The following is a 27,233-nucleotide window of genomic DNA, read 5'->3' on the forward strand; positions in this document are numbered from 1 at the left end:
CACATGAATGTGGTGTTGTTTATGCTGTTGTTAGATGGCGTGTATTCACTGGAGTTTACTGAACACACGACAATAAGGTCAAAAGTTCTCTGGTTCATTTGGTTCATTTATAGAAATACAAAGTTAAGGTTTGCCAGTTCTCAACTTGTCATGGGAAATTTCCAATCACTGCATATATTATATTTTGTGTATACAAAATCAGCGTTTTCTACATCAGTTTCCACAACACGGCCTAAACAACTTAGAATAGCGTTGGTTAACTTACTATAAAAGTGATTGTTATGAAACAAACTGAAGCTTAATAAAACCTTTCAATTATGTGCTCATGCTGTAGAGTGAACGATCTGGCAGTGTTGGCAAGAGTTCTGGGCTTGTTATTCATAATGACTTTTTTTGTTTGGCACCTGTTAGTGGCAGCTGAAGGCTGTGTGCCATGCATGACATGCACTGAAATTTGTGATTTCTGCCAATTCTGTAAGGTGCACAACAAAAAAGAACAACATGATCTTATTTGACTTGATAAGAATAAAAAATATTGACAAAATAGTTTTATTCTATCTGGACAAAGAATGACTGTGTTTTCTTTGCGTATATCTTAGATGTGCAAATACATGTACACTACTGTTCAAAAGTTTGGGGTCTGTAAGATTTTTTTTTTAAGGTCACTTTATATATATTTAATGTTATATAATTTGAATATTAAAATGTAATTTATTACTGTGTTGGCAAAGCTGAATTTAACTCCAGCATCATTACTCCAGTCTTCAGTGTCACATGATCCTTCAGAAATCATTCAAATATGCTGATTTGGTGCTCAAGAAACATTTTTTATTATCAGTGTTTAAAACATTTGTGCTGCTTAATAAAATTTTTTTTCAGGATTCTTTAATGAATATAAAGTTCCAAAGAACAGCACTTATTTCAAACTGAACTCTTCTATAACATTATAAATGTCTTTACTGTCACTTCTGATCAGTTGAATGTCTCCTTGCTGAATAAAAGTTTTTTTTTTTTTTTTTTATCTTATCAACCCCAAACTGTTGAAAGGTACACTCTCAGAAAAAATAAGTACAAAAGCTGTCACTGGGGCAGTACCCTTTCAAATGGTACACCTTTGTACCTAAAGAGTGCATATTAGTACCTCAAATGTATTGGTACCAAAATAGTACATATTAAATGGTACATATTAGAACCTTTTTAAAGGGTCCTGTCCCAGTGACAGCTTTTGTACCATTCTTTCTGAGAGTGTAGTGTATAGACTTTAACAGAATCTAATATTGAAATGTAGGGGTCAAAATTACCATCAGTAACTGTCATTAATGTTTTGTTAATACACCAACATTTTTTTTTTCAGTTTCAGGTGCAACTGTAGTTTACAATATATCAAGTAAAACCTTTATTAAAAAACATTTAAAACATTTTTGCTCTAGAAAAGCGCAATATCAAAAAGTTAATCTTTTCAACAACAAACATTTCAATTTATATTACAAAAACAAGTTTGGAAAACTCAAGTTGCTGTGCACTAAATTGTTGGGTAGTGGAAGAGAAAATGTATATTCTGGAAAATCTAATCCTATCCAATGGCTAATGTTGAACAACAAACAGTAGTAGCATCCTCTAAATCATTCATTATGATTAAAATAAAGACATTAATAAATGTGAGTCTATATCAATGTGCTCTGTACAGTCTAAAATCTCAGGCTGAGCTTTCACCCTGCCTGTCATTTCAAGAGCACGGACAATTGGCCAGACGTCCCTCATAGGGGCGGGGCAGAGGACACACCCGGTAAGTTTATTGGTGGGGTTAATGAGCACCAGCTCAGGGGTCAATCTCCATGGGAATGATAGTGAGGATGACATCCTCGTTGCCACGTCGAACCACCACGCGTAAACTGGTGTCCTTTTTGATGGCTGCGCTCACATCCGTTGCCGTAGAGATGCGCTGACCATTGATGGAAATAATGACGTCGTGCTCCTTAAGTCCACCTCTGCAGGGAGACAAGAGAAGAGGGAAAAAGCATTTGAGGAGGAGGACTATAGAGGGCTAGAAATTTCATTTTGATGAAGGTTTCTTCATCTTAAGAGAATTTACATCACAAAGACTGAAACCTCTCCAGTACAAATATTGCTGGATTTCCCAGAATTACTCCAAAAAAGCTTCCAAAATCAACACTGAAGGCTGTACGTAATGTATTTTCAGTTGTTGTAGAAGTGTATGCTTCATCAAACCATCAACATTAAAAGCGTAATGGCTCTATAATTCAAACCTTATCACTTCAAATGGCTTTTTAAACCATATTTCAGATATATACTCCTACATCTATATTATGTCAAACTAACACTGAGATCGTATTCACATGCTCTGACAAGTACCCACCTAGGTAATATACTAAACTTCACAAGTAATTCCTGTTTGTTGGACTGCAAGTGTGACATTTGGTGATCATCTGTTATTCAATTGTGAATCATAACCATAGTGATGTCGCACCAAGAGGAAAGAAGCAGTTGTTTATGTGTCTGGGTGCCATCTGAGCTTGTTCTTAGCATGTCCAAGCTTTCGGGAAAACTAAAAATGTCCTGGATCAGGATGTGGTGGGCAGTAGATTTTGACTGTGGTTGTGGAATTATATCAAAACAGTGTTTCACACATAAAGAATTTCATCACATGAACCTGCAAACCATAAATTTGCCTTTGAGTATGTGTTTGCTTTTGTTTTTTGCTAAAGGATATGATGTGGCAATGGCAGGACCTGAGTCACAATTTGGGTGACTAACTGGAAGTTTTTAGTAAAATTTGAAGGGATTGTTCAAAGGGGAAATAATTGTCAGCATTTACTCGCCCTCATGTCGTTCAATGAATTGTTTTTCCTTTCTTTTCTTGTCCATACAATGAAAGTCAATGTGGACAAAACAGCTCATAGATATTTGACACAATATCTTCCTTGGTGTTTCACAGAAAAAAATTAAGTCATACAATTTTGGAACGACATGAGGGTGCATTAATGGCAACTGAGTTTTCATTTTTAGGTGAACTATCCCTTTAATTCATATGCATTTTAGATGCCTCTATCGCTCTTATACACATAATGGTTTAAAAACAGAAGAAGAGGTTTTTGCGAGAGTGTGTTTTGATGGGGCTCTACCATAAATTTAAAACATGTGGAGACAGATGGAGCCAAATACAATATCCCTCCAAGCATGACGGCAGAGAGCATGTGGCCAGTAAAAACAGTGTGCGAGTGCTGCCAAACGAGTTGACCTGCGCTCTTGACCTGCTTGGCATTATGGGACTTCGAGTTTTGGTGACTCACGCTGCAGCTGGGGTTTTGGAGATGACCTCAGTGACATAGGCTCCTGACGTGATGTCGGGGAAGTCTCGCAGGCGACCTTTCAGCTCTTTGGACAGTCTGTGAGAGGGAATGAATAGAATTACATCAGATCTGTTGCAATCAAAGAAATAAAGAGGTGAAATATGTTCTGTCCCAAATAACAAAAAAAGTGTAATAAATATTACTATAAATCACACTAAGTATAAAAACAGAGATCTCATAGGACTACATAATCATGTAAAATCTTCCATAAGGTCATTACATTAACCTTATTATTGGTTTAACCTTATTATTGCTTATGATTCATTCATTTGATGCACAGACGTGGTTATGTACTCACGCAGGAGTGAGGGTCATCATACGGACACCAATGTATCTTTTCTTGGTCACTCCTCGACCTGTAAAACAGCAAAATGAACAAAATAAGTTTGCATACTGAAACACAGCAACGAATAAAGTAACACACAGCTACTCTATGTCATGTATCAGTTCTGGATATGCATGTGCTGTGTCGTACCTCTGGCCAGTCTGTCATATGACTCAGCAAGAAACTGACGTATCTTGTCTGACGGAATAGCGAAGGAGATTCCGGCCGTCACCTTCAATGTGTTGATCCCAATCACTTCACCATCCTATAGGAAAAAGAATGAACCGGTGTGCACATGATTATCCTGCTGTTGACATACTTTAATTGAAATGAATTTCTTTGTTCTGCTGAACACAAAAGAAGATATTTTGAAGAATATCGGTAGCCCGTCAATGGGGTCCATCAACTGTTTAGTTTCCCATATTCTTCCAAATATCTTCTTTTGTGTTTAGCAGAATAAAGAAATTCATACAAGTTTGGAACAACTTGAGGGTGAGTAAATGATGACAGAATTTTTTATTTTTGGGTGAACTATCCCTTTCATTCAAGTCAAGTTGCCCCTGGAAACAAATAAAAAACATGACTCTCATATTATATTAGATTCTTACATAATATACTAAAATAAAATTATTTGTGATCATTTTACCTCAAAACAGTATTGTTATTTTAACCAAAACTATTAAAAATGATTTTCGGTAATTCAAATTTAGCTGAAAAAAAAAGTAATGTAAAGAATACATGACAAATTTAATATTGACTTATAATTTGTAATTAATAATAATAACGGACAAAAGCACATAACAAAATTACTCAAAATAAAAAATGAAAATAAAAGCCAAAAGAAAGTATTAATAAATATTGTATAGTACATAAATAATACTGAAGTAACAATGACTCAAATAAGTATTTCATGTTTAATAATTTATATATTTGGTAAGTAGCCATGTAATAAATATGTATGTTCAAATGGCAGGATGACTCTTCCACTGCAGGTCCTGATCGCTGTATTAGGGTTTATCTTTTGACAATGTACATTATCGCTTACATATTCACTCTTTACTGTAATCCCTGGAACATGAACTTAAAAAAGATTCCTTTTACACATTTGACTGACGGTTAGAGTCGCACAATGTCAAATTACACTGGGGTCTCACTGGGGTAACATTACTGTAACACCAGACACATTCATTGAAATAGTTCCTGATGATTACCACACAGTCATGCTCTGTGCAAATATATAGTGTATATTCATGTTCATATGGGATATTATTGGACTGTTTGGAATGAGGAAATGCTCACCAGATTGACTAATGGTCCTCCTGAGTTGCCATACTGTAAAAGAGATATTTCATGTGTTATGACATGCTCGGGTTATATGCGTGCTTATGATGTGTGAGCCTCATGGTAAGACCATCAGATGGAGAGACAGACATAAAGACAATAAAATAAGTAATAAATTACTTAAAATAAAATAAAAGCAATAAATAAAATGTGCAGTTAGAAAGAGTGCAATAATTCACTCACATTAATGATTGCGTCAGTCTGAATGTAATCCATATCTGAGTTTCGTAGACCCAACTCTTTCCCGCCTCTCTGCGTGGTGCTTACTATCCCTGTGGTAACCGTATTTTGGAGGGAAAATGGGCTGCCGATGGCAACCACAAATTCTCCTGGTCTGAGGTCAGCCGATCGGCCGAGCAGAAGCACAGGAAGCTTACTCTGTTGGTCAGAAAGAGAAAAAAACTGTTACGTTGGAAATGCAGCTTTTATTTCAGTATCTGCCCATATGGAATAGTCCAAACTTTCACATTCTTAAAGCCTCCAAAAGTTTATAAAAGAACTTTAATTGATATTCAATGGCCACCCAACGCAGCTGTTTTTGACATTCTAGCAACTTTATGACATTGCAAAGTCAGCCATGTGATAAATGCTTTTATGTAGGTGTTCTATAATTCTACCCTTCAATTTCCTGAACTGCCCAAAACTGGTATACAAACAGTCCTATTCTAACACCTTGGTGCGTCCGCTATCAAGTGTCTGCTAAACAGGAGTTTGGATTTTAAATTCAGGTCCCTGAAACCTTATCGCCAGGCAACCTTATGACATCATGGAAAAATAGGCACTTAGGACAGGATGGGACAAATCAGAATGGCGTTTGGCCCTTTCTGTGGGGAATCATTCGAGGAATCTCCCCTCTCAACACAGGGGCTTGATTAGGACGATCATCGTAACAACAGAATATGCATGTTTAGCCATTGCACTGCTGTCTGGTTTGTTTACTGACAGTAAAAATAGAGTCAGAGAGTGGATAGCAGACACGCTAAGCTTGCGTTAGCGATGTGAGATGTCTTTATTGAGAAAACATCACTGAAAGGTTAACGAGGGAAATGTTCAATATTAGATTGTTTAGAAGTCATGTAATGAAGTCTATCTAAGCTCTCTAATGGGGAGGTCACACTGCACTTTTCGTCCCATTGATTTCCAGTTAAACGCATGCGAAAAGTTGCGCATTTTGCTGCGTTCCAAAATTCAAGTTTGGTGAACTCTGAGCTGAGAATTCACATCACGTGATGACGTGTGACCAGTAGAAGATCGATACATCACGGCGTGACCTCTTGGCTTAATTAAAAGAACAATATTTTTGCAGTTAAGTGGAGTAGATTGTATATTTTTTTATATTTTGAGTGAAGTACTATTTTTTATATGTTGAATTAATGTTATAAAAAAGACGCTTCAGAGAGTGACGTCATATCACGAGCGTTGCAGTGTGCAAAGAAATTTTGCATGCTTAAAGTGCCTCGGCTTAAAGGGATAGTTCACCCAAAAAGGAAAATTAGCCCATAATTTACTCACCCTCAAGTCATCCTAGGTGTATATGACATTCTTCTTTCAGACTAATAAAATCGGAGTTATATTACAAAAGTCCAGGCTAATCCAAGCAGTAGAATTGGATTCATAGTTGCTCTGTTTTTGAGGTCCATAAAAAGTGCATCTTTTGTAATATAACTCAGATTTTATTCGTCTGAAAGAAGAATGTCATATACACCTAGGATGACTTGGGGGTGAGTAAATTATGGGCTAATTTTCATTTTTGGGTGAACTATCCCTTTAAGGCCTGATTTGAATATTACCGGAAGATGTTTCACAGTATAAAATGTTAGGCTGGAAGAATCTTTGTTGGTATATCTGAACTGACACCATAAACAATAATTTATTAATGACAATGAAAACAACTTCCGAAAGAAACAAAATGGCTGCCTTGTTACTGCACAGTTTCTACTCAGGCTGTATCTACCTGATGGAGAGGAAGGAAACTCTAAGTCCAGAGCAGTAAACTGATCCTGAGCATTTATCACGGGATGAACTCTCAGCGAACTCAACCTGCGCTACCAAGGTTTTAAAAATAGAAGAGGATAAAGATGATGATGACTGGCAAGCCAAACAAAGAAATCTATCACTCCCTCCTTCCTATCCTAGGGGCCAAAATGATGCACTGCAATGGGCTAAATTAATGTCATGACAATATGATTCTTTGTTCTTGAAATGTGAAATGTGAATTCCTTTTCAAGCAAGCATAAGTATAAAATTATATTTAAAATACTCATTTAATTATATCTTAAATGTAGTTTATAATCGTTTATTGCACAGTTTATATTAAAAATAAAACTAAATCAACATTGTGTGTATACTGCCCTAATGAAGAATCTCACAGCTGCAATATATATCCGTGCGAATGTGTGCGTGTGCCATGCCGGAATCAAAGATCAGCCAAACGCTGCCCATGCTCCTGGTCAGAACATCAGAGCTCTATTGGGTTACCATTGCAAAAAGATGAGATCATGCTTCAGACACAAAGGTCACATTAGAACTCACACCACTTATTAGTGAAGCTATAATGTCAGCCATTTTGTGTCAATGTGGCACGTTAGTCAACCATTTTGTGTCTGTGTGAAATTATAGTTTCCATTTAACATCTACATGGAAAAACCACCATGAAAACTTCCCTCTTCATTTTTTGCTCATTCTCCTCACCACAAAGATGACTCAGTGTTCATGTCCAAACTCAAAATATAGGCTATTATCAGTATATTAGAGCAGTAATTATACATTGGCAGAATATCAAAGATGGTGCGAGAGCTAAAAAAAAGCCTAATGCTATAATACATATACTGGTCAGGCATAACAGAAGCAGGAAAAGTGGGCAAGCGTAAGGATTTGAGCAAATTTGACAAGGGCCATATTGTGATGGCTAGATGATTGGGTCAGAGCATCCCCAAAACTGCAGCTCTTGTGGGGTGTTCCCGGTCTGCAGTGGTCAGTATCTACAGTATCAAAAGGGGTCAAGGAATTCCACGATCAACTGGCATTAATATCAACACAAAAACTGTGTGGCGAGAGCTTCATGGAATGGGTTTCCATGGCTGAGCAGTTGCATGCAAGCCTCACATCACCAAGTACAATGCCAAGCGTCGGATGGACTGGTGTAAAGCATGCATGTAGTTTATATAGGACAAGTATATAATTTTGTCTATATGGACAAGCTACTCTGACATACAACATATGATGGTGACCTGTGAAGTTGGTCATTTCAGCAGGTTGTAAGGTTACCAAAACAGGCCATGAACTCTAATAAAGCTTTGCTATGCGAGTCTATAGGTCAGCAGTTCCTTATAAACATTTACCAGCAGAAACACCTGCATCCATCTGGCCTATAAAAGCACCCAGTTACCCAGGTGTCTTTGTTAATGATACTGCAGTCTGAGAATACCAGTCAATCTGGGACATGTAAAAACATTCTCACCCTCACCCGATGCCAATAAAACACTAGTAGAACTTTGATAATGAAGACTTTGTCATCCCCATAAGACCTCCAAGATAAGGCTCAGATAGGGATGTCCAAACAGAGATAGAAGACGCGGCAAAGAAAAAAGACAAAACAAGAATTATCTACTTTTAGTAGAGATATACTATATACACATACCAACCAGACTCAAGTCAGACAGAGAACAACACAAAAACAACAATGGAAACAAATACCACTTGATTTTCTGTAAAGGGTAAAGACACCTCTCAAACACTTATAGGATGTGAACCAAAACACGGAATGATAGTCAATTTCCTCACCTATAAAATTGGTAGTGATATTTTTTATTTCTTGAGGTGATTTTAATTTCCGTTGGAGTTAATTTCAGTCAAACCATATTTCCAGTGCCCACATCTTTAAATAAAAACATTCCAGTAGCTACACTTTAACAAGCACTTATGCAGGTGCAAAATGGGTAACAGTCTGACGAAGGTTTAGTTTATTATTAGAAGGTTGTTGTGAAGTGTTTCCACAAGTTGACATTCACATGCACTACTAAAAATGTGTGTCTGCCTTAAAACATTAGTTTTCAGTTAGTCATATTCTGAACAATTGCTGTAAGAACTGACTAGGAACCAGAGTTACTGAGATCACATGCCGCTCTGTCATCATTGTGCCCGTCAGTAGTCACCTCGTCTCACGTTGTGCCTCTAATTACTGCGCTGTGAGTGACTTTAGAAGATAAGCGCCAGTTTAATTGCAAGCACCGAATCCTCCACTTGGAGGGTTTGTGTAGGATGTGGCCGCAAGATATTTTCAGTGAGTGAACTATTGAAGGTTCTTCCCAAAGGAAACCTCAGAGGTTTCTCCATCAAAGCTCAGTAGACTTAATAGAGTTCTCACTTATATTTAATTTAAGTATATGTCTTTGTCTTTGGGATTTTTCCCAAAAATCCATATGAGCAATAAAATAAGCACATACAAGACAATTACTGACATACAGTAATAGTATAGAGCTATAATATAAATGCTTATAGCTTCACTCTCATTGGCTCACTCACTCAATTTGGTCTAGGAAGAATACGATGAGAAATGTTTGTATCAAATTGATTTGATCAATTGGAAATCTCAGACTTTTCTTTGACTTTTAAACTGTGCTTGGGTTTGAGATACAGCGTCAGTGACATTAAAGAGATAGTTCACCCAAAAATGAAAATTAGCCCATAATTTACTCACCCTCAAGTCATCCTAGGTGTATATGACATTCTTCTTTCAGACGAATAAAATCTGAGTTATATTACAAAAGTCCAGGCTAATCCAAGCATTAGAATTGGATTCATAGTTGCTCTGTTTTTGAAGTCCATAAAAAGTGCATCTGCCCATCAAATAACATGCTCCACGCGGCTCTGGGGTGTTAATAAAGGCCTTCTGAAGCGAATCAACGCGTTTGTGAAAGAAAAATATTCATATTTAAAACGTTATCAAGTAAACTTTTGACCGACCGCCTTCCCTGTCCAATTTATGGAAAAATTGTTGAAAGTTCCCTTGCCGATCGAAAGACTAACGCGACCAGGTAGGCTCGTCATGACGTCACGTACGCATCTTGAGTTTCACTTTTAACATTCAACACTTTTCCATGCAATGCGGTCGGTCGAAAGTTTGCTTGATAAAGTTATAAATATTAATATTTTTCTTACACAAACGCGTTGATTCAGAAGGCCTTTATTAACACCCCGGAGCCGCGTGGAGCACGTTATTTGACGGACAGATGCACTTTTTATGGACTTCAAAAACAGAGCAACTGTGAATCAAATTCTAATGCTTGGATTAGCCTGGACTTTTGTAATTTACCTCAGATTTTATTCATCTGAAAGAAGAATGTCATATACACCTAGGATGACTTGGGGGTGAGTAAATAATGGGCTAATTTTCATTTTTGGGTGAACTATCCCTTTAAGTGTATTTCCATGCTCACTAAAAGTCATGTATATGCTTGGTCCACCTGAATTCATACAGCCTGTTTTGTGACAACTAACAGCTCAAAAATGTAATTGTCTAGCATGTACACAAGATAATGAGACTACAACTGGTGTTGGAATAGTGTGATGAAAGACAGGTGACATGCAAAATGTATTTAATACTTCAAATTTTAACATTGTGTAGGCCTATTTGCATTGTCTCATGCAAAAAAATAAAACAAAAAAACACTGTTAAGATCTTATTTAAAGATCTTTAATTTAACAATTGCGATATTTAAGAGATTTTACTTATGATTTTCCTTCCTTCCAATGTGTTTTTGGTGTATTCAATCACAGAACAGCTGGAAATATCAGCCTTGGACCAGGAATGATACCGTATGCTGCAAACCTGAGACGAGTTCAGACTTGTGAGTTTCTGAGTGTGTGTTTGGGGGGAGGGGGGGGGTTTAAGGGGTTTCAATGACATTCTATTTCCACGTTGCTGCCCCACATGGTAGTTTATACTATGTATATCCTCTATGCCTTTGCATACATCCACTCTTGCTTCCAAACTCAAATGGCCAAAACTATTGCTCTTTTCCCACGTGTGATTCACATCTTACCCTGTAATATTAAATGACTCATTTTGGCCCAACCAGCAGTCAGCCACATTTTAATAGTCTGGAGTGCATTTTAGGACACTGGAAAATCGATAATCCAAAGAAAACTGTGTGTGTGTGTGTGTGTGTGTGTGTGTGTGTGTTTGTGTGCAAACAATGTATTAGCTTTAAAGCTCTTATGCTAAACGGGAACCTTTCTCTTTGCTTTGGCTCACGACCAGAGCAGAAGAATGGAAAGGAAGACATGGGAGATTTACAAATGAGTTGACTAAATGTGTGATGGGCTGAGACATGAAAATGATTCATTTTCCTGGAGCTTCTGAGTTTGGGAACAGGAACGATGGGAAGTTCAACTGATGGAGGTTGGACCCTCCAGTGCTCCTCATCCATACAGCATAGCCTTGAATGTGGGTTAAATTTGTGTCAACATACACACACATATGGATTCATTTTCAGTCCCTAACCACATTTTCTCTCTCTGAGAGGGAAAACACTTTCCCCTCTTTTCTGTTTCTGAAGTCTGGCTTCTGCCGCAGAGTAATGATTTCCCAAAAGACATACAGCCACCAATAAAGGGAGAGAGAAGAAGGAAGAAAGACAATGTGAAGGACAAAAGATTTAGAAGAAAATAAATAATCTGCTCTACGACTCCCCTCTCAGTTCATCCATGTGCTGCCCATTTTCTGCATGAGCGAAACTGTGTTGTGTGATATATAAGCTCATTTCTTCCTCATCAAGTCAAAGCATGAGCATATGTTAGTGAATGTGAATTTAGACTGTGAAGTTTGCAGTGTTGGGTAGTAACCTAGCGATGGATCTGACATTTCTAACTACAACTATAACAAATATTGGAGTAGCATGACAGAAAGATATATCACTGTTTATTGGCTTGCTATAGCCAAGCAGGCTGAGGAATAATCAACACTCTCTGTACTCTCCCTCATACAAATTATCAAATTAATCAGTTTATTTGGCTCGATTCAATGAATCATATGTATCCTGATTTATATTAGTGAATCAGTTCATTCAAATGGTTCAGCTATTCAAGTTGTAATTTCTTAAGGTAGATTCACTAGTTTGCTACTTCCAACTAGCATTCCTGTAGCTCAAATAAAATGATGATAGTAACACCAAGGTCAAGAGTTCAATTTTCAAGAGAAAAATACATTGAACAATTTTAAAAGTTCGATTTAAGTTGGACTAAAGCAGTAATTTTTATTTTGTATAATATTTGACTCATTTTTCTTTTTAAGTCAGACTACCAGACCTATAGATGATCTTCATGTTTACATGTTAATCAGACTCAGGCAGATCAGTCTGTAGCTACTAAAAAACTGCAAATATAGGCGTACTTACTGAAAGTTTGACAATACTGCCCTACTTAAAACCTCACAACATGCAAAGGAAAAAGGAAAGAAATTGCAGTAATTGCTTACAGGCATGCAGGCACACACAAGTTCTCTGAAACACACACACACACACACACACACACACACACACACTCAGTCTCCCCAGGGTCTTTGCAGTGCCTGATCCTTTTCCAGAGCATGCACTCTAACTTACTTGTTGTGCCATTCAAGCCAATGCCCTTTTTGATCCTCAAAAGAGAGTCTTATATCAGAGACAAGTCTGAACTGTCTCTATTAAACTCTCACTGTTACTCACACGTACACATATGGCCATGATGTCATTCAAGATCACTCACTCAAACTGGGGCAAACTCTTTAGCAGCTGGCCGTTAAAGAGCCACTGATTCAATCCAGCAGCATCTGAAACACCCTGCTGAGAGAGAGCTACATAAAACATCTCAGAAAATAGGCACTGCCATGGGATCTGTTTTGACTACAGGGATCGGGATAAGAAGAAGTAGTCCAGGAATCTGATCTTGGAGCAGTATGCATTCTTTGGGAACACCGGATCAGATTAAACTTGCAGTCTGGACTTTGGTGTGCTTTATTTCTCTGGAGAACATATGTTTAAGAGTCTGAGCGATTGTGAGGATTGTCAGCTAAACATGCTGCATGGTGTCTATCAGACCGCATTGACATATTATACAAGTCTGCATAGTGCACTGCACTGACCTGAGTGAACGGGGGGTTGTGGGTAATATAAAATTTCGCCTAAGACGCCTTATAAGGATTGCGTTGGGCATTCTGTATTTATGGGGTCAGTAATGTTCCTATTTTGGTTATATGAAAAGTCTCCTTTCCAAATATTACTTGGCTATGTGAATGCGGTAATTGCTGGAATATAGTCAAGTTTGAATTCCTGCAATCTTTAGCTTGTCTATCTGTTTTTCTTCTGTCAATGAAACACTCTTAGTTTATTTGGACTTGGTTTTTGATGTTGCACTAATAGTAACTATATCCTAAAAAAGAGCCTGGCGTATTTGCTGCATCACAGTACGTACTCATTCTTGAACCTTTTATGTATAAACAATCAGGATCAAAAATAAAACCTTGGTTTCCATTTATAAACTACGGTGAGGTGGCTTCCTGTGTAAAAAGACATTATAAAACTGTTCAATCTGTCCACCTCAGTACACAAACCACACAGATGTTTGGTCTGTGGTGGGCTAAACATGCTAAGTGCCTGCTGAGAGAATAATGGCCATTAAAACAGTTCAGCAAACTGCTTTTCGGAGCATTACTTTAGCCTTCAAGTCTCTGTGTGAATGTGTATGTACTTAAAAACACTTTTATGCCTGATGAAGAGAGTACAACATCTGTTCCCATGAGGCCTGGTAAACTTTCTCTCTCTCTCTCTCTCTGTAAGTATTTATTTACACCCCTGCCTTTACCTTCTTCAACCTCATTTACCCTTTCTTCTGGTCAAACTAAAATGGGAGAACAGCTAAAGGACGCTATTGAAGGGAAGTCCTGCTGTAAATCAACCTGAATGTTGCCATAATAGTTACCAGTAAGAGGCTTGAATTTGTAGTAGAAGGATGTATGGCACTTTCCATGAATACACTCAACAAAAAAAAAAAATTGGAGATATATGGCACTTAAAGTGGTTCTTGGTCGTAATCATAGGGTAACCACTTTTGGTGCTATATAGCACCATATCTTAACATGTTCTGTATATGGTAGCGGTGCTATATAGCACCTCAGTCAGCGGTACTATATAGCATCTCAGCCAAAGAACCGCTGAAGAACCGCTGAAGAACCACTAAAGCACCAAGATTGGTGCTATACAGCACTTAAAGAGGTTCCCCGATTACGAGCCAAGAACCACTTTTAGTACCATATAGCACCATTTTGTTTAGAGTGTAGAGTACAAAATACGATCTGAAACTCTTTACATTTTGTTTAAAGAGGTCCTTGATGATTATTTAACTTTTTTAACTTAGTGTGTAAGTGTGTAGTTAGTGTGTAATGCTGCTGTTTGAGCATAAACAACATCTGCAAAGTCACAACGCTCAAAGTTCAATGGAAAGGGAGGTATTTTCTTTTACAGAAATCACTTTTTAAGGACTATAACAGACACCTGGTAGGGATTACAACAAGCTTCTTCCTGGGTTGGTGACATCACAAACCCTAAAATTGACAAAAACCCTGCTCCCAGGAAAACGCAAACAAAGGGGGTGAGGCTATGTTGGGCTGCTTTAGAGAAGAGGAAGAGTTGTTGTAGTAGAGCACATTTAGGAGTCTGCTCAAGTATTGCAATAGTACGTAACACAAGTACTCATGTCATAAAAGCAAGATGACAACATAAGTTATAGCCGTAATTAAACTAAACTATACCTGTTCTATCTTCATACTGCAGCATCATTCTCTGGCTCTGAAGGCATCTTACAACAGTTCCGATTAATAGATTATCTTGACAGAATATGCTAATCGATAACTTGAAGATAGTTAACTCCACATCAGCTATTCAGAAACGTGCGGTTGCAGTCGACATGTTGTCACTTCTTCTTTCTGATTGCTATGGTTACAATCAGATTTAGTGGTAGGGATAGGGTTAGAACTACATTTTCTGACAGGAATACTGTTCCAGGATCAACAAAATATGTTGATCCAGAAACATGTCTTACTGGGCAAAATCACAGTGACCTAAAAGCAGTGTTGTGTTAGTTCCTCTTACCGGTGGATCAATCTTTATAAGGGCGATATCTGCTTTTTCATCGACATCTTTGATCTTGGCATCATAAGAGGCACCGTTTTTAAGCTCCACCTTCACACGGTTTTTATTGGCTACCACGTGGGCGTTTGTCACAATGAGGCCGTCGTCAGACACCACAAACCCTGACCCGCTCGCCACTGCCATCTCACGCTTTGAGTACACCATCCTAAAAAAAGAGGGAAAGGTGGAGATGGAAATTGAGGTAAATAAAAATACATTTGGTCAAATGTTCCCCTGTCTATATGGACTAATGCTAATGTGAGAGCTTATGTGAGAACCTTACTTGCGGTAGAGTTCAATATGAACCACGGCAGGGGCGATCTTCTCTACAACATCTGCAATGAAATTGTACTTGTATCTCAGGCTGTTGGGGTTCTCATGGACAGCTGAAACAAAAAATAGACAAACAAAAACAGAAAATGTAATGAGAACGTATACCGGAAGAAACGGAAAGTAGAGGACAAACATCTGAAAATATCAAATGACATCACTTAAGAAGGACACGGAAAGGAATATGAGACTAGTCGTTAACTAAAAAAAGACAAGAGGTGGGATTTTTCTGTGTAAATATATATATGAGACTTCTGTTGCTTACGTAAGTCAGCATCACACTCACACACACAGAGAGAGAGAGAGAGAGAGAGAGAGAGAGAGAGAGAGAGAGAGAGAGAGAGAGAGAGAGAGAAAGAGAGAGAGAGAGAGAGACAGACACGTGAAGAGCAAGATCTGAGGAGTCTCTTGGAGGACATGTCTGGAAATGTTGACTCTCGTCCTCTGTAATTTCATCATGAAGGGAAAAGTGAGAGATATTTTTTTCCATTTCAACCAAAAGAGTTCATTATCGGCACTCAAAAGCTCATAATAAACATACACAAAATGTATGAAAATTGCTCTTTTAACTTTCTACATTCTTTCGTTCCATCGCCCTCAGGGTCAGACTGTTTTGCATCACAGAAACCAAAGGCACAGACGATAGCAACTGTCATTTGATCCAATCAGTAAGACAGTCACTGCAATGATGGAGGAGCCCTTTTAATTATATGGGATCACAGGGACCCCAAGAAGACCTGGCTGTTGGGAAGCATGTAAGTTCAAAAGATAAACGTGTCTGTGGCCAGATGGGTTTGTGCAAAGTGAAGGCACATTAAAATTAAAGAGTGAAGTTGTTTATGAAGAGTTATGCTGTTTGCTCAAGTCTAATTAAAGTCATATCCAACGTGGCAATGGCGTGCATTCTGATCTGGAGGATTCAACCTAATTATAGTTTTAACACCAAGTCTTCTCACTTTTTCAGGGAGAACATTTTCTGGATCACTTTCCTCATCCATTAACAGCCAAACTCTTGATTTTTAGCTTCCTGATGTAAATAAATATATATATGTATATATAAAAACACCACCATTCAAACGTTTGGATTTTTTTTGGAAGTCTGTTATGCTAAACAAGGTTATGTTTATTTATTTATTTATTTATTTATTATTACATTATATTATTCATTAGTAGTAGTAGTAGTAGTAGTAATATATTATTCATTGTTATATTATTATAATTTTCTATTTTAATATTTTTAAATTTATAATATATTTTATTCCTGTGATGGCAAAGCAGTTTTTTTTAGCAGCCATTACTCCAGTCTTCGGTGTCACATGATCTTTCAGAAATCATCCTAATATACTGATTTGGTGCTCAAGAAATATTTCTTATTCTTATTATTATCAATGTTGAAAACTGCTAAATATTTTTGTGGAAATTAAAAACCGTTTCTTTTGATTGAGTGTGTGCTTGCTGAATAAAATTATTAAAGTCTTAAAAAACTATGACCCCAAAATGTTTTATATTTTGCGGTAAATGTAAATCATGAAAGGTGTCATTAAATGAACAAATAAAAAGTAAATTCAATTTCATATGCAAGTAAACAAACAATCAAACAAAGACATAATTTGATTTACAGTTTATTTGTTTATTGTTTATTTATTATTTATCATCACATAAATAAATATGTGAATATGCCTGCCTGTCTTTGAATACTGGTGATGAAAGTTGAGGGCTTGATTTCTAGGGCTATTGTGAAACAGGAACAAGCAGAAACAGTTGAGGTCCATTCTGCTGTATTGACCCTGAGAATGCATCTGTATTCTGGAAAGGAGAATTTAGGACATTAAAAGACCAGCTGTATGTACTTTATTGCAAATAAAGTCTTCAGTCATCAACTGTCGAAATTCATCTTTTTGAATTCATAAATTTAGCATATATCAGCCTGACTGGACTGGAAATTTACTCTGGGAAGTTAAAGGCCAAAGAATTCTAAACAAATCCTCCCTTTAGCCATGTGATGGAAAGGCATTTGGGTTTTTTTTTTTTTTCTCTTTGAAAGACAGACCTATGATTAGGTCAAACGCACTGGCAGAGACAATAGAATCAGACATGCTTGTCTCATCTTGGCCCAAGCTCAGGTACTGAAACCCAGGAGGATCACAAAGATTTAAACAAATCCATAACCTCTTATCTCTGACAGAACAAAATCTTTCTGGACGTTTTATGAATTATTAGTGTGTATTCTGGCCACACTTCCACTATAACCTTCAAAATGATTTAGCCAGTGCTACTGTTGATGCATTTATGGTTTGAGACTCCATGACCTTTGCTCACAGTGCTGTAAGACCGTAACATCTGATGTTTATCACATTACCAACCCTGACAGAACCAAAATCATTCTTGACATTCACACCTCCATGGTTTTGTGAATCTGCTGACTTTTCATCCGATGAAATGCTTAAACACACGGTACTGAGCACAAAATTCAAACTATCGCAACTAACCATCCTCTTTAAACCAAGAGGAAAAGGAAACAAAAGTTTATTTTATGGCGGCAGAATATCCAATGTGGTGAGACTGACCAGCTCCAGACTAACATTAAACAAGGGACAGCGTTCAATCTAAAATAACATGTTTTGAGAAAAGCTCAAAACAAAATAAAACAAAATAAAAAAGCTCATGGTCAAGATGCACAAGATGACTTCACATTGCCAAATCTAAAATGATGAAATAGTGATCCAATAATGCAAAACACCTCATTGCAAAATGGAGAGTTCTGACTCTAAATTCTGATTGGACGAGCTATACATTTAAAATCACCATGAAATCAAAATGGACAATTCTCATTTTTATAGAATATTAAGGTATTTATTATAAATGATTTATCTGTGTTTTTGTATTATTATTATTTAGATTAATTTGCCCTCATAAACTTTAATCAAAATAACTATAGCAAACCAATGGCAAGCCACAAGGATCCAAATAACCAATCAATTGGTTAACCAATCAAAATAAAGTCCCATTTTTTCTTGTTCGAGAAGCAGCTTCACTCAAATAGGCGTCACAATTGGGAAGAACAGATTATGGCAACTTCCATTTAATGCAAACATAAACATATGCAATTGGGCCTATGAACTATATAACACGACAGGACTGTCCTTATTTTTGTCAATAATAAATGTAACTATTTATGTATATATTTATTCAACATTTATTTTTTTTTAAAAGTCACATGCTCACAACTTACCTGTGGTACAATCATTGTAACGCACAACCAGGCTAATTTCTTTAGTAAAATCTCAATAAAGTTACAGTTTTACTAAATATATTGGCTGGCATCCAAACCTGCCAAGAATATGCTGGGCTCTGACCTAAATACATCAAAGTCTCCGTTTAGTCTGCACAAATTCGAAGCTTTTGTGTTTTTACTGAACCTCTGCCAGAATACAACATATGGTCTGAGTGAATGAAATATAATTTGTCCTAGAGATCCTGGGTGTCTCTCCTGAGGGGTGGAGACATACAGACTCAAGAAAGCAGGTTGCACCATCAATATGAGGACCACTTTTCAGTTGATGTTTTTTTTTTTTTTTTTTTTTTTTAGAATAAGTCATCTTGCAATTTTGTGTATACATAAAACTGTTCATATTACATGCTTAAAAAAATTATAGCAATACATTTTGGACACAGATTTAATGCCATCTAAGAGTGTTCAGTGAGAAGTTTGATTTTCAAATATATTCAGCATGTTACATTAGCTTTATCTGAATTTGGAAGACTCTAAGGCCTGGTTTTACAGACACGGGCTTAGATTAGGCCAGGTTTAGGCCTTAGTTCAATTAGGTCAAGAAGACATTTAAGAAATTTTTAAAAACATGTCTTAGAAGAAAACATTACTGGTGTTGAGACAAAACAACGGCACTGACATATTTTAAGATATTCCAGTGCAAGTTACATTCAGTTAAAACAACTCAAACATTAATTTTAGTCTGAGACCAGCTTAAGCCTTGTCTGTGAAACTGATGGTATGACTATAATGTTTTAAGCCAGATGTTTAAAGAGTTGCATTTAATATATATATAATATTTGCTAAAATGTCAACTCATGTGAACTCAAGTGCAGCACAAATAATTTGTATTCACAGTGGATTGTGTAGACAGTATAGTTTTTGGTAAAAAAAAAAATGTAATAGGCTAAATTAATAATTTTATTCGGAAAAATACTTTTATTCATTACATTGATTAAAAGTGACAGTTGTCATTTATTATGTTATAAAAAAATGTATTTCAAATAAATGATGTACTTTTCTATTCATGAAAAAACCCTTCTATTCATCTATTCCTCACTGTTTTTATATTAATGTTTTCAACATTGATAACAATAATAAATATTTCTTGAGCAGCAAATCAGCATATTGGAATGATTTCTGAAGGATCATGTGACATGTAATGATGCTGAATGATGCTGAAAATTCAGCTTTGCCATCACAGGAACAAATTATATTTTAAAATATATTCAAATAGAAAACAGTGATTTTTAAATTGTACAATATTTCACAATATTACTGTTTTTTAAATCAAATAAATGCAGCCTTGGTGACCATAGGAGACTTCTTTCAAAAACATAAAAAAATCTTACCAACCCCTTTTGAACGGTAGTGAATATATAATGGTCAATTATTCTATTCTATTCTATTCTATTCTATTCTATTCTATTCTATTCTATTCTATTCTATTCTATTCTATTCTATTCTATTCTCTGAAACAGCTTCTGTGTTCAGGGAGAGCTCACTCCTGGCTAGCACAGTGCTAACAAAAGTCAATAGAACTGGTGAGGGATTGAAACCTTGTGAACATGAACAGGTCATGCCTGTGGCTCTGAGTTATAGTTATGGTGTCCAGTTACAGTTGTATAAGCTCTGTCTGAGGCCTCTCTGCAGGGCTTTTGAAGGCTTCAGACTCGAGAAGTGTGTTTATTTGAGTTCAGTCGAGGCCTATGTAGGTGAGCGGAGAGAAGGAAACGAGTCCTCATTGTGGGAAAGTCCAACTGGCCTATTGTACACTACAGACGCACAGAGACTAAAAGAGATGTGGCTGTCGGAGAAAGAGGGCTGGAGAAAATGTATTGGCAGGAGATGGCAGGATTTTAAGGAAAAGGAGAAGCTCTAAGCTCCAGGGCACTGAGACATAGCTACAACGAATCATGAAACATTAATAATGAGTCCCTTCTTGTTCATAACAGAATTCATTCACACTTATGTGCCTGTCCATTCTTGTTCTCTTAGTTATGCTAATTTCTAGACTGAACATCCACGTGTAGATATTTTTGTGTGTGTTAGTATCATTAAAAAGAGTTCAAGTACTTGACTGCACTCATAAACAAACATGCCTTTTATAACATGCTAATTGAAAAGAGTTAAACAAAGGCCGATTCTGCACAAACAGAGCGCACATACATATATACAAAGAACAAAACCTTACTCAGAATTTAAACAATACACATTACTGAACAAAGAGGCATCTTTTACCTTGACACACACCATCTCTGCTGTTTAGAGTTTTGGAGAAAGGTCATCAGTAAAGCATTTGAGAGACTGTGATTTATTATTTTGGAGTTAGCAGCAGGATGTGAGGGAAAGAGTCCAAAAATAGATATAGGGATGAATGAACATAAACCAGACTGGTGGAGACAAGTGACATATAGAACTAAACACAGTATACAAAGCATAAAAGACTGAAAGAAACAATCAGTCAGTGAACATTAGTCAAAAAAAATTGTATTCCTTTGATGTAAATGAAGTCAAATTCCCATTACTATAAAAAACAAAAACAAAACATGATTAAATGTAATGATAATGTAACATTGTTAAAACAACAAAATAAAAATCCAACTAAAATAGGCTTTAATTTCTTTATGAAAAAATATTCTTTCTTTTTTTTGGAGAAAGAGAAAGAGAGAGAGATAATAAAAAAGAGAAGCCAGAGACTGGAGAAATATGTGCCTCATCAGCATTTGTAAGGCTACTGAACAAATCTGCAGAAGTCTGGACAGGACAAACCTCTCAGCGCTTATGAAAACCACCGAACAAACACACACAACATATAAAAACAGATAAAAGCACATAAACCTGTGCACAGACATTCTACAGAGAGCCATTAAAGGCCTGAGACACAAACACAGATATGCTGAGTGTGTGCATCCTGTGAGAATGTCAATGCTCTGGTTATACATTACAATGCAATAAAGAACCAGGATTATTGATTCTTCATGAACACAAATAAACTGACGTGAGCACGAACAAAGACAAAACACATGCAAATTGCCAGCAGAATAACAAACACACAAGAAACAAAATACTATAAATTCTGGGAAACAATCTTGAAATACTTAAATACTTAATGAAAACCATACAAAAGAAGAACAGAGAACACTGACATAAACCTAAACACACACTGCCCACAACTCCTTCCAGCTCAGGGCCCATATAAAGATTACAGCTGATCCCAAAGATCCAATATTAATGAACACACTTCTTTCTCTCACTCCTAAATAAACTTGTGATCTGCCTACAAAACTCAATGATAAGTTTGTATTAATCCTTAAATGCATAAATGTTTCACCAATCATTATTAAATATTCGGGTCCTTAGAGACCCGGAATTTATATATAACACAGATGGATCTCTACTAGTCACAATAAAATAAAACTCTCCTGATATTAGAGTAACAATTACAGAAAAATGAAATAAAGCCTACTTTGTTACCTTTTGGAGCTTGGAAGGGTTCAGTTTGAGCAGATGTTTTAAACCATCATCACTGTCCTCGTCAGAGCTCATTTCCCAGTACATTCAGCATCTGGCTCATATTCGCCATCTCAAACTATTCTCAAAACTATCATTTGCAACATCTTTATAATCAATATTTTGAGGTTACTTCAAAATATACTTCTTCACCAGATCCACCATCAAGTGACAGTGACACTAATATTTGATTGTGTTCTGCAAAAATAGAAATTAAAACCATTTCAAGTTATGCTGATGATACTTCCTATTGTTTTGTTTTCTGCCTGCAGTAACTATAAGTGAAACTTCACTTCATCATTGTGTATCAGACATTGCCACCTTGTGGAATAAAGGTGAATTGCTCTTATTCAGTAATCAAAGATTCAATTATTGTTGTGAAGAAAAAATATACTTACAATGTTACACACCGCGGGTCATTAGCGACCATATCTAATTTTTACAAAAAAATGTATGGGAAAACAGGCATTCTTTTATTAAAAAAATTTATTGTTATATTGTTTATGAACTGATTGAGGAATACTAAGAAGGTTAATGTCTAACTTTTAAAAAATGATAATGAGGAGGGTAGTGCAGGACGTCCCAGGTCACTAAAGACCCGATGTGTGTGTTTAAGAGGGCATAATACACTCACCTAAAGGATTATTAGGAACACCTGTTCAATTTCTCATTAATGCAATTATCTAATCAACCAATCACATGGCAGTTGCTTCAATGCATTTAGGGGTGTGGTCCTGGTCAAGACAATCTCCTGAACTCCAAACTGAATGTCAGAATGGGAAAGAAAAGTGATTTAAGCGATTTTGAGCGTGGCATGGTTGTTGGTGCCAGACGGGCCGGTCTGAGTATTTCACAATCGGCTCAGTTACTGGGATTTTCACGCACAACCATTTCTAGGGTTTACAAAGAATGGTGTGAAAAGGGAAAAACATCCAATATGCGGCAGTCCTGGGGGCGAAAATGCCTTGTTGATGCTAGAGGTCAGAGGAGAATGGGCCGACTGATTCAAGCTGATAGAAGAGCAACTTTGACTGAAATAACCACTCGTTACAACCGAGGTATGCAGCAAAGCATTTGTGAAGCCATAACACGCACAACCTTGAGGCGGATGGGTTACAACAGCAGAAGACCTCACCGGGTACCACTCATCTCCACTACAAATAGGAAAAAGAGGCTACAATTTGCATGAGCTCATCAAAATTGGACAGTTGAAGACTAAAAATGTTGCCTGGCCTGATGAGTCTCGATTTCTGTTGAGACATTCAGATAGTAGAGTCAGAATTTGGCGTAAACAGAATGAGAACATGGATCCATCATGCCTTGTTACCACTGTGCAGGCTGATGGTGGTGGTGTAATGGTGTGGGGGATGTTTTCTTGGCACACTTTAGGCCCCTTAGTGCCAATTGGGCATCGTTTAAATGCCACGGCCTACCTGAGCATTGTTTCTGACCATGTCCATCCCTTTATGACCACCATGTACCCATCCTCTGATGGCTACCTCCAGCAGGATAATGCACCATGTCACAAAGCTCGAATCATTTCAAATTGGTTTCTTGAACATGAAAATGAGTTCACTGTACTAAAATGGCCCCCACAGTCACCAGATCTCAACCCAATAGAGCATCTTTGGGATGTGGTGGAACGGGAGCTTCGTGCCCTGGATGTGCATCCCACAAATCTCCATCAACTGCAAGATGCTATCCTATCAATATGGGCCAACATTTCTAAAGAATGCTTTCAGCACCTTGTTGAATCAATGCCACTTGGAATTAAGGCAGTTCTGAAGGCGAAAGGGGGTCAAACACAGGATTAGTATGGTGTTCCTAATAATCCTTTAGGTGAGTGTATATTGTCACAAACAAATAAACCATAAGCATGAGAAATATCTACCTTCTGTTCAATTCACATTAGAATAGATAAAAAAAAGTGTAATTAAAATGTATTATTTTACCCAATATTTATATGTGCTATGTATTTTAAAGATTATAAGCACTGCAGTGTTCGTGAGTTGAGTTGCTGCTATGCAGAGCGTTTCAAATCAGGTCAGAACAGTGTTTTAGAACAGTGCTAATATGGTTCAGTGCGAGTCTGGAAAGCATTTGGTGGCGTAACTCTCATTCCCCTCCTTGGGTTAACCGTGTGCAGGCCATTTCCTTCCATCACAATTATTAAAAACCCAAAAACAGGCAAAAACATCTAGTCTTGCAGGAGGGCGTCTGGAAGACTTTCTTTCTGCTTCAGTAAAAATCTGTTTCCTGCTGAATGCATAGGACTCACAATGTGACCTAAATCTGCAGCCTGCGAAGGAGAAGTGTGCAGAGATGCAGGCAGGCCTTCAGATCCAGATGCAAATGACATCATGAGCTTTGCAGCACTGTGTTTTCTTTAGGTGAGGCCAGCACTTGGAAGCCACAGACCTCTCACAGCTTGGCACCTTGCTTAGAGCCTTTATTAGGCCAATATGCAGAGACAAGACACATGTCAACGGTTATGCCAAACCTTAATATTTTAACTTCAAAAAAATAGATTTGGAGTGCTGATTACTCAACAGCTGACGCAAGGAGCGTCTGTGAGCCAACAAGTGTGTGATGATTCACTATCACAAATCCACTATCCGGACCAAGACTACTATCCACTTTCAGACATAATTTAAGTTTCAGTGTGTGCCAAAATGAATACATTGAGGCTCTTTCAGTAAGAAGAATGAAGAAACAAGGAACAAGATAAAGAGAGACCACATTTCAACTTAAAAAATAGGAACTTTATCGTTTTAGAGCTCTCTCATAAAAGCAGGCGCCTTTCAACCTGCTCAAATTCATCTCTAAAAACCTATCTAACTAAAAATATGCACAAACCAAAGTAAGATGTGAGAGGCTTCATTTCAAGAGGTGAAACTGTATATTCTGAGGGCACACATTTGCACAAAAAGAGCACGCAAGCTGCTCTAGTTTTTCTCCATTCACAATGGTCTTGATGGGTCAGACTGTGTTTGTGTACCCTATGAGCAAGTGTTATAACCAAACTGGACATGAGGGTCAAAATGCATTAAAATAACTAATTGCAACTGAGTGTGATTGACTGAGCATTCTGTGATTAATTAATCGCCCTCATGTCGTTCCAAACAAGCAAGACTTTTGTTCATTTTCGGAACACAAATGAAGATCTTTTTGATGAAATCTGAGAGATTTCTGTCCCTCCATTGACAGCTATGTAACTTCAAATTCAATCTGTTCATCATGTTTCTTCAGGAAATGTTGGACTAAACCGCTCAATTCTTATCAATTATTTTTACGATCTCTTTATGAACTTTTTGAAGTGTCAAAGTTGCATAGCTGTCAATGGAGGGACAGAAAGCTCTCAGATTTCATCAAAAAGGTCTTCATTTGTGTTCCAAAGATGAACAAAAGTCTTACAGGTTTGGAACGACATGAGGGGAAGTAAATGATGACAGAATTTTCATTTTTGGGTGAACTATCCCTTTAAGCAACACATAAGATGCATGGCTGAAATTGGCCCTTTCTATCATTGATCACTTTACACTCAATTTGAACTCATAGTCTTTTAATAATGTTACCAGAATAGCCCCAAGTTCATCCCAAACATGATGATACAGGCATAAACCCATGCAGGACTCAAACACATCATATCTGCTTGTTTATCAAAAGAAACAAGCCATTTTCCTCCTTTTTTGATTATAGAAAATGACTAAATATGACTAAAATGAGTCTGCCACATAATCAAGTTACATGTAAAATTAACATATTAAGGTGAACAGTGTTAATTTAAATTACTTCAAACTTATGTACTTATGTACCACTGTAAAGAGTTTAAACAATGTAAACTTGTGCAGTTTTTTGGTGAGGTAGCCTACTCACCCGTCTCACACCCTCCCCGCTGTATGAAGAGCACCGGCGGCTGCTGCAGGCTCTGCGCTCGGTGACTGACCCGCTTCAGTTCGCAGATGTTCCGATAGGAGACTCCATCACTGCCGCACACCGGGTCGCTGCTTTTACACACGCAGACGCCGTGTTTCCCTCTCCTTCTGACGGTAGCGGAGTAGCCCACTCCTCCGGTAACGGAGCACTCCAAACTCTCTCCACACACCGGGTCCCCAAGTTTACCCACCCCGCCGCACGCCTCTCCCTCTCCGGATGCGCACACCAGGCAGCAGTTACAGTGATCCATCACCTGACCTGTTGGACAGTCCTTCGGCATTGTCGGACACATGGACTTATCACAGTTACTCGGACATCCGCCGACCACATAGCGTTTACTGAGGCGCGCATCGGCTTGCAACGATGTTACCAAGACGCATATGCAGAACAAAGTTTCCCAAATCATATTTATCAGCGTTCAATAAATAAGGAATGTAAATTGAGAATTATGCTGCTTTAAATGTCTGCTAAAACCAACCGAGCTGCCTCCCAGCGGGAATAATCTTTGGACCGAGCTGTGTAAATTTGGTGCGCCGCGGGAGCGAGCACAATGCGCGTCTCTTGAGTTTCTGCTGGCGCAGCGTTTATAAAAGCGCTCCGGATTCCACGCGCACACTTCACCACAATGACAACAAGCGCTGCGATTGGCCTGGATGTGGGAAAACTCTTTCAGACTGATGAGCAATCAGAGCAAAGCGGTCTGTGAGGCTAATTCAGTTCTTGAAATTGTAGTGAATTACTACGGTGTGTTAACATTTCCGATGAAAAAAAATAATTTTAATGGAATAATTTCTGTAATTTAGTTTGCCATTTTTGACTACAGTGATGTCTAACACTAATTAACCACAGTTTTAACAACATGGAAAAGAATGATTACCCTGCTAAATGTTTTAAACAAATGAGACGTTTTATGAAGCAATAACACTCGGTAGGCCAGGGAGTGTTGCAGTTTCAATAGCTACCTGTAACTATTATTATAA

General features: G+C 37.4%; 1 protein-coding gene across 2 annotated transcripts; it reads right to left on the reverse strand.

Moving 5' to 3' along the window:
• Positions 1-537: 537 nt before the first annotated feature.
• Positions 538-26,877, reverse strand: htra1a (HtrA serine peptidase 1a). Of its 2 annotated transcripts, XR_013817724.1 has the most exons (10): positions 26,194-26,877; positions 15,487-15,589; positions 15,165-15,369; positions 5,221-5,415; positions 4,996-5,028; positions 3,847-3,961; positions 3,670-3,727; positions 3,312-3,407; positions 1,312-1,988; positions 810-1,077 (listed from the first exon to the last, which is right to left on the reverse strand). XR_013817724.1 is itself a non-coding variant. In XM_079832569.1 (9 exons), the coding sequence occupies exons 1-9, from the start codon at positions 26,657-26,659 to the stop codon at positions 1,820-1,822; spliced, it is 1,440 nt and encodes a 479-aa protein (XP_079688695.1). In that variant the 5' UTR covers positions 26,660-26,877; the 3' UTR covers positions 538-1,819. The 2 variants fall into 2 exon arrangements, 1 of the variants encoding a protein (XP_079688695.1); XM_079832569.1 differs by having other exon boundaries at positions 538-1,988.
• Between the last annotated feature and the right edge of the window lie 356 nt (positions 26,878-27,233).

The sequence above is a fragment of the Gobio gobio genome, assembly GCF_949357685.1.
Source record: "Gobio gobio genome assembly, chromosome: 13".
In the NCBI taxonomy this organism is placed as follows: domain Eukaryota; kingdom Metazoa; phylum Chordata; class Actinopteri; order Cypriniformes; family Gobionidae; genus Gobio; species Gobio gobio.

Excerpts from the sequence above, each read along its gene's own strand:
- htra1a (XM_079832569.1), bottom strand. The coding sequence starts at position 26,659 with ATGATTTGGGAAACTTTGTTCTGCATATGCGTCTTGGTAACATCGTTG. Across the intron at positions 5,416-15,164 it reads TTATAAAGATTGATCCACCG|AGTAAGCTTCCTGTGCTTCT; the intron begins GTAAGAGGAACT and ends TCTGACCAACAG. Across the intron at positions 3,408-3,669 it reads ATGATGACCCTCACTCCTGC|ACTGTCCAAAGAGCTGAAAG; the intron begins GTGAGTACATAA and ends TCCCTCTCACAG.